Source organism: Neofelis nebulosa, chromosome 5 (assembly GCF_028018385.1).
Source record: "Neofelis nebulosa isolate mNeoNeb1 chromosome 5, mNeoNeb1.pri, whole genome shotgun sequence".
NCBI classification, from domain to species: Eukaryota; Metazoa; Chordata; class Mammalia; order Carnivora; family Felidae; genus Neofelis; species Neofelis nebulosa.
Window position 1 is genome coordinate 1,996,121 of NC_080786.1, and position 13,123 is coordinate 2,009,243.

The following is a 13,123-nucleotide window of genomic DNA, read 5'->3' on the forward strand; positions in this document are numbered from 1 at the left end:
AATAAAAAATATTTATTATCATAATCAAACTCTCAACAAACTAAAGTCGAGGACCAGATGGCTTCCCAGGTGAATTCTACCACACACATATAGAAGAGTTAATACCTATCTTTCTCAAGCTATTTCAAAAAACAGAAGAGGAAGGAATGCTTCCAAATTCATTCTACAAGGCCAGCATTACACCACTGGGACTGAAAGCAAAGAAAGACAAGACACTACAAAAGAAAGACAGAAAGAAAGGCAGAAAGAAAGACAGAAAGGAAATTAGACCACTGTCTCTGATAAACACAGATGCAACAATCCTCAAATATTTGCAAACTGAATTAAGAAAATACATTATAAGGATCATACACCACAATCAAGTGGGATTTATTCCCAGGAGGCAAGGATAGTTCAACATCTGCAAATCAATTAATGTTATACACCACATTAACAAAGCATAAAAATCATATGATCATCTCAATAGATGCAGAAAAAGCATGTGACAAAATTCAACATCGATTTATGATAAAAACTCTCAACAAAGTGGGTTTGGAGGGAACGTAAACATAGATCATGTAGGACACACCCAGAGCTAACATCATCTTACTCAGTAGTGAAAGCGGAAAGCTTTTCCTCTAAGATCAGAAATCAGACAAGGTGTACTCTCACGACTTTTATTCAAAATAGTCCTGAAAATCCTAGCCACAGGAAGCAGATAAGAAAAAGAAAAAAAAGAAATCCAAATTGGAGAGGAAGAAGTAAAACTGTCACTATTTGCAGATGACATTACACTACATATAGAAAACTGTAAAGACTCCACCAAAACACCGTTAGAATAAATGAATTTGGTAAAGTTTCAGTTCAATAAAGGATACAAAATCAACAAACCAGTTGTGTTTCTACACACTAATAACAAACTAGCAGAAAGAGAAGACAACAATCCCATTTACAACTGCATCAAAAATAAGAAAATACCTAGGAATAAATTTACCAAGGAGGTAAATTCACCCGTATTCTGGAAACTGTAAGACAGTAATGAAAGAAATTGAAGATGACAAAAATAAATGGAAAGATAGACCATGCTTCACAGACTGGAAGAATCACTATTCTTGGAATTTTTTTAATGTTTATTTGTTTTTTTAATTTTTTTTTAACATTGATTATTGAGAGACAGAGAAAGACAGAGCATGAGCAGAAGAGGGGCAGAGAGCAAGGGAGACACAGAATCCGAAGCAGGCTCCAGGCTGTCAGCACAAAGCCCGATGTGGGGCTCAAACCCACAGACCGTGAGATCATGACCTGAGCTGAAGTCAGACGCTCAACAGACTGAGCCACCCAGGCATCCCAGAATTACTATTCTTAAAATGTCCATACCACCCAAAGCAATCTACAGACTCAGTGCAATCCCTATCAAAATACCAATAGTACTTTTCATAGAACTAGAACAAAGAATCCTAAAATGTGTGTGGAACCACAAAAGCCACCAAAGAGCCAAAGTAATCTTGACAAAGAAGAACAAAGCTGTAGGCATTACAATCCCAGATTATATATTTCAATATACAATCATATCGTATAATTCAAACTATACTATAAAGATAATCAAAATAGTATGGTACTGGCATAAAAACAGACACACAGGTCAACAGAACAGACTAGAAAGTCTAGAAATGAACCCATGCATATATGATCAATTAATTTACGACAAAGGAGTAGAGAATGTACAATGGGAGTAGGACAGTCCCTTCAATAAGCGGTGTTGGTAAAACTGGACGGCCACAGGCAAAAGAAAGAAACTGGATGCCTACCTTCCACCACTCACAAAAACTAACTGAAGATGGATTAAAAACTTGAACGTAGGACCTGAAACCACGGCACTCCTACAAGAAAGCTCCTTGACGATGGCTTGGTGACAATTTTTTGGGCTTGACACCAAAAACAAAGGCAACAAAAGCAAAAATAAACAAGCAGGACTGTATCAAACTACACGCACACGAAATGTTGTTGCACAGCAAAGGAAACCATCAACAAGTGAACCTACTGAATAGGAGAAAATATTTGCAAATCATATATCTGATAAGTGGTTAATATCTAAAATATACAAAGAACTCATACAACTCAATGGCAGAAAACCAAAGAATCCAATTAAAAACATTGGCAGAAGATCTAAATATTTTTCCAAAGGCACACAGATAGCCAACACGTACATGAAAAGGGCATCAACATCATTAATCATCAGGGAAATGCGAATTAAAACCACTATGAGGTGTCGCCTCACACCTGCCAGAACGGCTAGCATCAAAAAGACCAGAAAGTACCAGTGTTGCCAAGGATGTGCACAAAAGGGAGCCTTGTACGCTGTTAGTGGAAGTGTAAATTGGTGCGGCTGCTACAGGAACCAGTACGGAGGTTCTTTAAAAAGTTCAGAACAGGAGGCGCCTCGGTGGCTCAGGAGGTTGAGCGTTCGACTTCGGTTCAGGTCATGGTCCACACTTCATGGGTTTGAGCCCCAACATCAGACTCTCTGCTGTTAGTGGAGCCTGCTTTGGATCCTCTGTCTGTCCCCCTCCCCCGCCCTTCCCCTGCGGTGCTCTCTCCCTCAAAAATAAAACAAACATTTAAAAAAAAAAAAAAGTTCAAAATAGAACTGCCCTATGATACAGATTCTCCTTCTGGGTACTTATCTGCAGAAAACGAAAACATAGCTTGAGAAGGTATCTGCACCCCCATGTTCACTGCAGCATTATTTACAATAGCCAAGATCCGGAAAAACCTAAGTGAGCACTGATGGATGAACTGATAAAGAAAAAGAAAATGTGGTGTATATACAATGGAACATGATTCGGCCACAAAAAGAAGGAAATCTTGCCATTTGCGACGACATGGATCTAGGGGGCATTATGCTAAGGGAAATGCGTCACATAGGGAAAAACAAGGATACTATCATCTCATGTATATGTGGAATTAAAAACAAACAAACAAACAAAAAACCCAAGCTCATAGATACAGAGGGCAGATTTGTGGTTGCCAGAGGCCAGGGGTGGGGAGTGCGCAAAATGGGTGAAAGGGCTCAAAAGGTAAAGTACTTGCAGTTGTAAAATAAATACGTCACGGGGATGTAACTAACATACAGCATGGTGACTATATAGTAATCCTGTACTGCATATATTTGAAACTTGCTAAGAGAGTAGATCTTAAAAGTTCTCATCACACACAAAAAATTTTTTTTGCAATCAGTATGGTGATAGATGTTAACTATGCCAACTGTGGTGATCGTGTCTCAATATATACAAATACTGAATCATTATGTTGTACCTTTGAAACTAACAACGTTATATGTCAATAATACTTGGATTAAAACAAACAGTAACTTACCTCCATAAAATGCAGTTCCTTTTTCAATTAGGTGGCTTAGGCTGGGGGTGGGGAGGTAAGGGGAACTGAATCCTTTTAATCTATGGTTGAGCTGGGTCTGAGATTTTAGTATTTATTAGATTCGGTTCAAGATTGGGCTAAAATCATTTTACGGCAAGTTCAGAACCTACCCTTCAGGGGAAGTCGGGATCTGAGCACTGGTGAATCTTTCCAGATCCCTGAGCTGTGCAACTTAGCTGCCTGCTTCCTGAACTCAGGGATTTCTCTAAATTACATTCTTGCTGCCAGCCAGGGAGCTGTCTTTGCTCTCCCAGAGCACCCTCTGCTGTCTGTGCCTTCAGGAGATCTGTCTCTCTCTCTCTCCCCTGTTACTCTGGACTCCACCTCCTGAAAGGCTGTTGCCTTGACCGCAGTGAAAACCTGGATGGCCGCAGGGGAGTATGTGTCAGCTCTCCCACCATGCCCGCAAGCCTGTGACAGCCCCACTGGACACTTGGTAAAAGCCTCCAGTGGCTCAGAGAGAGTTCTAGGAACTGTCCTGCCCCGCCTCTAGCCTTCGGAAGGCTTCATCCACCTCAGGACCATTCTTAGCTCTTTCCCTGACCCCAGGCTCAAGCATACTAACTACTTCCTTGGACTCAGCAAAGGCCCCTTGGAAAGAGGTGGCAGGGGGGTGGGGCCTCCCTCTGTGGCTGGGGCTCTTCAAAAATTCCAAATGGTCACTCCAGCCCATATGCAGTCAATAAAGTTTGGCTGGTTTCTCTTTACCGGTCTATCGCAGATTCTTCTTCCTCCTGCTGTCCAGCCACGGATGGAAGTATCTATGTGTGTCTGGGAAGGCTTTTTTTCTGGGAAGGCTCATTAGGTTCTGGGTTTTAATCATCGAGATTTCTTTGTGTCCTCAGCTCTCTGGTGGGTTTCAAAAGAACTGCCAATTTTCTAGCTTCTCTGCCTTTTCTCCCCGGTAGGGTGGAAACACATCTAACTTTTGCCATTTTCAACATCCTCATAGAAAGTGGGAGTCTTTCTTATTCTTTTTGATGGGAGAAAAACAGGGCGGATAAATGACTTGCACAAGGTTTAGAACTTGCAAAACAAACAAACAGAAAACCTGTAATTTAAACGTGTATTTCCTGACTCCAAGTCCAGCATTCTTCGTACTGCACGACAGGTAGTAAAAGGCTATTTGTACCCGCCATTTAACCTCTCGGTGTTTCTAGTCTGTAAACTGAAAGGACTGTGCTAGAGAAAGTCAACGTCTTCTTCAAACCTAATACTTCAAGATTCAATGAAGTTTGTGTTTCTAAAATCTATAGCATCACACTATTTCTGAAAGCCTGTGTCTTCAGATTTCACATGCCTAATGAGGATCACAAATTTATGAAGTCCAAAACCGACACCTGCTTTCTTTATCCATTCCCTAAACTTACTCTTCCCTTGGTCCTCATCCTTGTACATGATGACTCCTTCCTATCACTCAGACTCAAATCATGGAAACCATCCTGGACTTTCTTTTCTTTTCTATTCCACCATGAATCTATCAACTAATCCTACGGATTACTGCGACAATAATGTCCTATCTGGTGTCCTCTGTTTTTGTCCTTTCTCCCCTCATTCGAACCCCAAACGTATTTTCCACAGCGCAGACAGAACGGTCACACCATGTCAATCGTCTTTTTTTCAACGTTTTTTTTATTTTTTATTTTTTATTTTTTATTTATTTTTGGGACAGAGAGAGACAGAGCATGAACGGGGGAGGGGCAGAGAGAGAGGGAGACACAGAATCGGAAGCAGGCTCCAGGCTCCGAGCCATCGGCCCAGAGCCTGACGCGGGGCTCGAACTCACAGACCGCGAGATCGTGACCTGGCTGAAGTCGGACGCTTAACTGACTGCGCCACCCAGGCGCCCCGTCACCATGTCAATATTCTTACACTCTGCCAAGTGCTTCCCCTTCCCTCAAAGGGGAAGACGAAGCCCTTCAAATGCCTCACGGATCCTGTGTGACTTGGCCTAACTAGCTTGATCTCACCTCCTACCCTGCACGCCGGTCCCGCTACACTCTGGCCACACGGGTGTCCTTGCTGTGCCTCCAGCACACCAGGCATGATCGGACCTTCGCACCTGTGTCCTCCCCTGAAATGGCCTTTCCCGGGGCATCCCTGTGACACACCCTCTGTTCAAACGGCACCTCGTCACCTCGCCAGAGAGGCCTTCCCTGCCACCCACATAAAAAGCAACTCCTCCCTCCTCTCCTCCCGCCCTCTCTCACCCAGCTTTGCTTTGCTCCAAAGAGCTCTCACCACCTCATCTGCACGCTTACGATGTCTTTCTGCCACCACAACATAAGCTCCCTAAGGTCAGGGCCTTGCCTGTTGTGTTGTTGGGTACCCACTGCCTACAAGAGTGACCGGCACACAGTAGCACACAATCAATATCTGCTGGAGAGAAAACCACAGGCCAGAAAATTTAATGGAAAGATAATCCATAGGGGCAACGCTGAAAAGCTGGGTGTGAACCTTGATTCTGACTCCACAAAAACTTCCCCAACCACCACCTGTTGTGCTTTCTTAGACCCCTCTGCTTCCATCCCACCGTCTCATAGCCACCCCAGTGCGGGAAGTCGTAGTAGGAGACCCCACACAGGGTAGAGCTGAGACACAAAATGAGGCCAGGCAGCAGAGTTCGGAGAAGTGTAGCCCAATTCATGGCTGGCCGTATCCGGAGCTTTGGTTGCCTGCACAGTTGGTTTTTTTTTTCCTCTAACGTTTTTATTTATTTTTGAGAGACAGTGGGGGAGGGGCAGAGAGCGAGGGGAACAGAGGATCCCAAGTGGGCTCCATGCTGACAGCAGACAGCCTAACGCGGGACTTGAACTCATAAACCGCGAGGTCATGACCTGACCTGAAGCCGGACCCTTCACCATCTGAACCAGCCAGGTGCCCCTGGTTGTCTGCACTGTTAAGCGGGGAGGAAGGAAGCCAAGTAAATCCTGCAGGATGTCATTAAACAACATCATGATAGAGAGTATGTCATAAAATAAAAAACACGCTTGCTGGCTCAACTGATAAAACACTGACACTCTTAATCTCGGCAAAGTACATTCATGCCAGGCGCTGGGAACAATCTTCAGTTTGGAAAGAAGCCATGGTGTGATGGTTAAGATGCCAGACTTTGGAGACAGACTGGTTGAGTTCAAATCCAGGGCTCTGCCACGATGTGACATTGGACATGTGACCTCATTAAATGTGGGCCTGCTAAATGGGTATAATAATGTCAATCTCATAGGGATGTGGAAGGATTAAATGAGATAAATATGAAGTGATCACCCTAACACTGGACATTCTTAGAAGGGCTCTATGAAAAAGTTATTGTTACAGTTACTAAAAGTTATGCCCCACCCCCACCTCAGTGCAGACCACAGGGAGACCAATATCGTCAACAGAAGGAAAATTTATAAACCTCTTCTTTTCATGATCTGTTAACATGGATCTCATTATATAAGCATATAAGCTCTCTTAATTGTAGCATTTGATGGCAAAGAAACCAAAACTGTCTGTAAACTTGGATATGTTTTATTGTAAAGTTTCCCCCCAACCTTGTGCTTCCCAATAACTCTGAGAAGTCCTAACTACAGACAATACAGAAAGAGGGCCAAAATAGTGGGAAAGTCCAAGTGAATGAATTAAGATTGGGAAAACAGTAGGATACGATGTTATTTTATATTTCCCCCTTAAAAAAATCTGCTTTACACCCTAAAGTATTAGGCAACAGCAAAAAACATGATGACAACAGGTATCCACTGTCTATTTTGATCCATAGGAATCAAATTGCTGTCTTTTTGTAACAATTTTAGAACATACAACTAAAATATATGTAGAAAGTTACTACTAGGGAAAATCTCAGAAAATGTAACTTTATGTTTTAAAACAGATTCATTCTCTAAGTCTAAATGGCTTTATGTAAAACACTAGTCTTTGTGCTTCCCAAAAAGGATGTGCCAATTCCTGAATGCAAACCGAAATGACAGGAGAAACCTTCAAAGCTATTACAGTCATGAGTATGAACCCCAATCCAGTAATCTCTCTTCAGGGGAGGGAAAAGTAAGAAAAGAGAAGGCCTACTTTGTTCTGTAGCATCTAGCTCAGTGCCAGGAACCACAAAGTGCAAGTATTCATAAGTGCTCAAAAATATTAAAGTCCAAGTAAGAAAGCAAATTCTGTAACATACACCTGGCATATAAATTAGGGAACACACACTGATACTCTATACATTCCGGTGTAATCCAGTGTTTACATAAGCAGGTTCTGAGATAATCTGCCTGGTTTTGCAAATCTCGCCTAATTTATCAGCTGGCTGACCTGGGCAAGTTTCTCTACCTCTCTGTGCCTCAATTTCCTCATCCCTAAAATGGGGAAACGGTATATTCCTCATAGGGCTATTGTGAGGGTTAAATAAGACATGTAAGGTGCTCGGTAAAATATCTCACGTAGAATGTACACAATAAATGCCAGGTGTCATTACAGAAGCCACAGAAGCGAGTGGCTTAATTGAAGACATTTTCATTGAGAAACAGTTGAGCAGAGTTCCAAATTCACGTGCAAAGTCACTCATGTCAACAGCGAAAGTTGTATCTTATTTTCAAGCATTTAGTGAAGGGTCATGTTATGATCTCCGATGCAGTTTTGGGGTTCACACAGGCACCCTCATTCCGCCTCCTGTACCAACCATCCCCCCACTCCCCTTGGAGCCCAGGCATCGGCTCCTCACTCCCTTAAATCCTCTCCACGAATGAAACCTTAATGCTTAAAAACAGACAAAAAGCAAAACATCTCTAAGTGTAGGAAAGCAACCACGAGTACACAAGTATAGCAGAATGCTTTTAAAGTAAATAAAACTCTAAAAGGCACAATAGTGAATCAAGGTGGGTGAGGACGGAAGGGGGAAGACAAAGGAGAAGAAAAGAAAAATGGGCAGCGGGAGGAACAGGAGACTTCAGAGGGCTGTGAAAATTTAATTCCTGAACATTCTTACTTTCTCCTGGCTATAACTGTAAGAGCTTTTCTCTCATATACCGTATTAAAGTCACTGCAATATTTGACATTCCGATTTCTGTAAAATTCATTTTCTGAAACTCTTGCCGGCTCCATTAATTTGTCACTTAAAAGCCATTCAGAATGAAAAAGAAGCATACACAAAACAAAGCCCTGTTATTTGCGGGTAATGGTTTTTTCCCCACTATCAAAAGGCCACGCGTCTGGCAGTTGCTTTCTCAGAGTCAATGACAGATACAGACCAGCCAGCCGCCTTCTCCTACCATGCCTCTCCCTACTTACTGAAAAGACAAAGCCTGCCGGGTTCCAAATGGTAGGCTTTCTCTCCAGGCCAACTGGCACTTGGGGAGCCCCCTGCCATCTCGGCTTATCAGCACTTGCACTAACCCTGCAGAGAAAGAGCAAATCTACACGAAATCACTGACGGTTAGAAAACCTGTTTCTGAAAACGAGGCATTTCCTTATTGTCCACCCCAAACCCCCCTCGCAGGCGCTGTACCAAAGCTGTGTCCCCAGCAGAGTTCGTTCAGTTCCTCTGCTCTTACACCCTTTGGTGCCCCCCCCCCACCCCCCACCCCGGGGGGAAACCACACCTTTGGTTAGCAATTCCTTGAACCCTGTCTGGTCAAGCCAACAGGGGGGCCGGGTCTTCAAGTGAGGCTTTAAAAGCGAGCTGACGGGGGCCAGGTGGTACGCCCACTCACAAGTTTAGGGAATCAAAGTGATCACTTAAGACGTTCACACACTGATCACAAATCGAATCTCTGAGGGGGCTGCTCGCAGAAAAAGCCTCCAGCTCAGTGCCCCCATTTTTTCGGAAAAAAATCCAAAATTACACATCCACGTCTCCCAACTGCCAAAAGACCTGTACGAATGATGAACCGGGAAGAAATGCAGGTTGTGTGTCAGGTTATTTGCGTGTAATTGCGCAGGAACGAGACAGGTAGCACACAGACCGCAAAACAGGGTGGGCACACAGCTCCCTCTCTTTAAAAACAAAAAAAACCACACCCTCCCTGGGGGGCCTCCCAGGCTCGCCGCGGCCAAAGGCGTCACCACCGGGCGGGGGTCCCGGCGGAGGCCCAGACCTCGCCCTGCAGACAGCGCCGCGTCGCGGGCGCCACCCTCTCCCCCCCCTCCCCCCCCACCGCCAGACGGGTGCCGGGCGGAGGGGGGAGGGGGGGGTCCCCGGGCTCCCCCTCCCCCCGGGCCCGCCCCGCCCCGCAGCCCCGCAGGCCGCGGCCCGGCCTCCCCGCGACCCCGGCGCCGCCCGCCCGACCCCAGCAGCGGCGGCGCCGGGACCCGGCCCCGGGGCGGGGCCGGGCGGGGCCGGGCGCGGAGGCCCGGCCGGCGCGGGCCCCAGACTCACCATGGCCGAAGAGCCGCGAGCGCGCCCGCAGCCCGGAGTCACACGGCGCCGGCAACGCCCGTTGTCCTGGTGACGCCAGCTGGGCGTCCCGCCCCGTTCCCAAGGTGGGCTCCGAGGCGGCCATTGGCGGCCGGCGAGCACGTGACGCGCAGGGCGGGGCCGCGGGGCCCGCCCCCTGCGCCCCCGCCCCCTGCGCCCCCGCCCGGCCGGCGCCCGGGTCCTCGGCGCGAGGCCTCTTGGCCTTTGACCCTGGGCGTGGGGCCCCGTCGCCCTGGTCACCTGGACGCCCCTCACCTGACCGGCTGCCCCGCTGGAAGAGACTTTGGTGGAGCTGCTTTGTTTCGGAGGCAGATTACACAGGTAACGCGCGGTTGTGAAGGGCTTCTGAAACTAACGAGAGCAAGAATTAAGTAAGAATCAAGCCACGCTGACTCCCCGCGCACATGACCCCTGCTTCTCTCCTCGTTTATCTGCTTCCCGTGAAGTGTGCATTATAATATGCTGTATTCTTAAAAATGCAAGCAAACCAGGGGCGCCTGGGTGGCTGTCGGCTAAGCCTCTGAGTCTCGGTTGCAGCTCAGGGCATGACCTCGTGGTTGGTGGTTTCGAGCCCCGTGTTGGGCTCCGCGCTGGCAGCCTGGAGCCTGCTGGGGATTCTCTCTCTGCCCTTCCCCTGCTCATGCGCTCTCTCTCTCTCTCTCTCTCTCTCTCTCTCTCTCTCTCTCTCTCAAAATAAATAAACTTAAAAAGAAAATAGAAGCGAACCGGACGCACTGTTATAAGCTACTTCTTTTGGATAAAAATCATCTTTGCATGCCGTTGCGTGTGTCTACTCCAGGTTGGTAAATCAATTGGCAATTTGTTGGATGTGCTTAATATGGTTGAAGGGAACTTTCGATATCCTCACATCCAGCCCGTTAAATCTATGGAGATATGTCCAAAAGCCAATCTGGCATCTCCCTTTGAATGTCTAACAGGTATCTCAAACTGAATATAGGCCACATACGACTTTTGATCCAAATGTCATACTCACTCTCCAGTGTTCCTCATCCCGGCAGAAGTTCCCACTTCCCCCTTGGTTCTTCAGGACAAAAACCTAGGAATCATTCTCGATTCTCTCCTTTCCGCACGTTCTGGAATCTATCTTTAAATAAAACCTGAATCTGTCCTTTTGTCACTATCTCCAGCTCACAGTCACCATCATCTCTTGCCTAAGTTAGTCTCTGTGCCACCTGTCTTCTCTCCTACAGCCTACACAAAAGCAGCGTTTTAGTGGCTTCTCACGGCACTTAGGAAAAAGATCCAAACTCTTCCTGGTGGGGGTCTTGCCTCCTGCACTGACTCACTTCATCTCCTACCACTCTTCCCCCTTCCAGTCCACACTAGCCACGCCCTATTTCCCCGGGTTCCTCAATCGTGTCCGACACTTTCCTGCTTAAGATTCAGCAATAGCTGCTTCCCTTATTTGGAATATTCTTCCTCCAGAACTCCGCATTGCCCACTTCTTTGCTTGAAACAGGTGGGTTGTCTCCTCAAATGTCATCTTCAACGAAGCCTTCCCTGACCATTCAATCGGAAATATCTCACCCCAGTTCCTTTCTCACCTCAGCCAACCTCTCTTATAACTGTCTTGTTTTCAAAATACCTAGTACTCCTTGAGATCATCTTTTACAATTTTTGGTATATTAATTACTGCCCGTCTCTTCACCCTGGAATGCAAGATGTCTATCTTGTTCCCTCCCTATGTTCCTACTGTTTCGAACAGTTCCTGACTTATAGTGGATGTTCAATAAATATTGATGATTGATTGATTGAATGAATGAACATCTGTTCTCAGACTGGATGAAGATACAAAAGAGAACATGACCTGTCAAAATGGAGAGTGTGATAGAAGAAGAAAAACTGTAATTACTGATAAGTTTTATCTATTTTAACATAAAATATTCATATAAGTAGTAAAATATAAATGTACACTTTTTCAAAAGTGAACACTTATGTAAATACCACCTAGGTCAAGAAATGGAACATTGCGAAAAGCAACGAAGAACTCATGTGTCCTTTCCCAGTGTTAACCCCCCCTTTTCCAAGCGACCACTATCTTAATATTTATAGAAAACGCTTTCTTGCTATTCTTTATATAATTTTATAATTCATTAATTCTCATTTCTATAATGTATTCCACTGAATGTGTACACAAGAATATATCCATTCCACTGTTGATAGGCATTTAGGTTGTTTGGGTTATTTACTGTTTAGGACTATTTTATTTTATTTCATTTTTTAAGTGTTTATTTATTTTTGAGAGAGAGAGAGACAGAGACAGCATGAGTGGGCGGGGGTGCAAAGAGAGAGGGAGACACAGAATCCGAAGCAGGCTCCAGGCTCTGAGCTGTCAGCACAGAGGCTGACGCGGGGCTCGAACTCACGCGAGATCACGCGAGATCATGACCTGAGCTGAAGTCAGCCACTTAACCAGGTGAGCCACCCAGGTTCCCAGGACTATTTTTATTTATTTATTTATTTATTCATTCATTCATTCATTCATTCATTTATAATTTTTTTTTTTTTTTACTTTCTATGATTTATTTATTTTTTATAATTTACATCCAATTTAGTTAGCACACGGTGCGACAATGATTTCAGGAGTAGATTCCTTAGTGCCCCTCCCCCATTGAGCCCATCCCCCCTCCCACAACCCCTCCAGCAACCCTCTGTTTGTTCTCCATATTTAAGAGTCTCTTACGTTTTGCCCCCCTCCCTGTTTTTATATTCTTTTTGTTTCCCTTCCCTGTGTTCATCTGTTTTGTCTCTTAAAGTCCTCATATGAGTGAAATCATAGGATATTTGTCTTTCTTTGACTGACTCATTTCACTTAGCATAATACCCTCCCATTCCATCCACGTAGTTGCAAATGGCAAGATTTCATTCTTTTTGATTGCCGAGTAATACTCCATTGTGTATATATACCACATCTTCTTTATCCGTTCATCCATTGATAGACATTTGGGCTCTTTCCATACTTTGGCTATTGTCGATAGTGCTGCTATAAACATGGGGGTGCATGTGTCCCTTTGAAAAGCACACCTGGATCCCGTGGATAAATGCCTAGTAGTGCAATTGCTGGGTCGTAGGGTAGTTCTATTTTTAATTTTTTGAGGAACCTCCATACTGTTTTCCAGAGTGGCTGCACCAGTTTCCATTCCCAATTGTTTATTCATTTTTTGAGAGAGAGAGAGGCAGAGAGAGAGGGAGACACAGAATCCGAAGCAGACTCCAGGGTCTGAGCTGTCAGCACAGGGCCTGATGCGGGGCTGGAACTCACGAACCAGGAGGTCATGACCTGAGCCG

General features: G+C 45.2%; 2 protein-coding genes across 5 annotated transcripts in view; one reads left to right on the top strand and one right to left on the bottom strand.

The window, feature by feature from the left end:
- FBXL2 (F-box and leucine rich repeat protein 2) overlaps window positions 1-9,899 on the bottom strand; it is a 126,033-nt gene extending 116,134 nt beyond the window's left edge. For 2 of the 4 annotated variants that reach the window (XR_009261576.1, XM_058729274.1), the window contains exon 1: window positions 9,776-9,899. Coding sequence is in view for 2 of the 4 variants with exons in the window: in XM_058729274.1 (XP_058585257.1) it covers window positions 9,776-9,899 (124 nt within the window). In the remaining 2 variants the exon portion in view is untranslated. The remainder of the gene's footprint in view (window positions 1-9,775) is intronic. The other 2 variants (XM_058729276.1, XM_058729275.1) reach the window with 2 other exon arrangements.
- A 77-nt stretch (window positions 9,900-9,976) lies between these two features.
- Window positions 9,977-13,123, top strand: part of SUSD5 (sushi domain containing 5) — an 81,825-nt gene continuing 78,678 nt past the window's right edge. The window contains exon 1 of the mRNA XM_058729279.1: window positions 9,977-10,135. The gene's annotated coding sequence lies outside the window, so the exon portion shown is untranslated. The remainder of the gene's footprint in view (window positions 10,136-13,123) is intronic.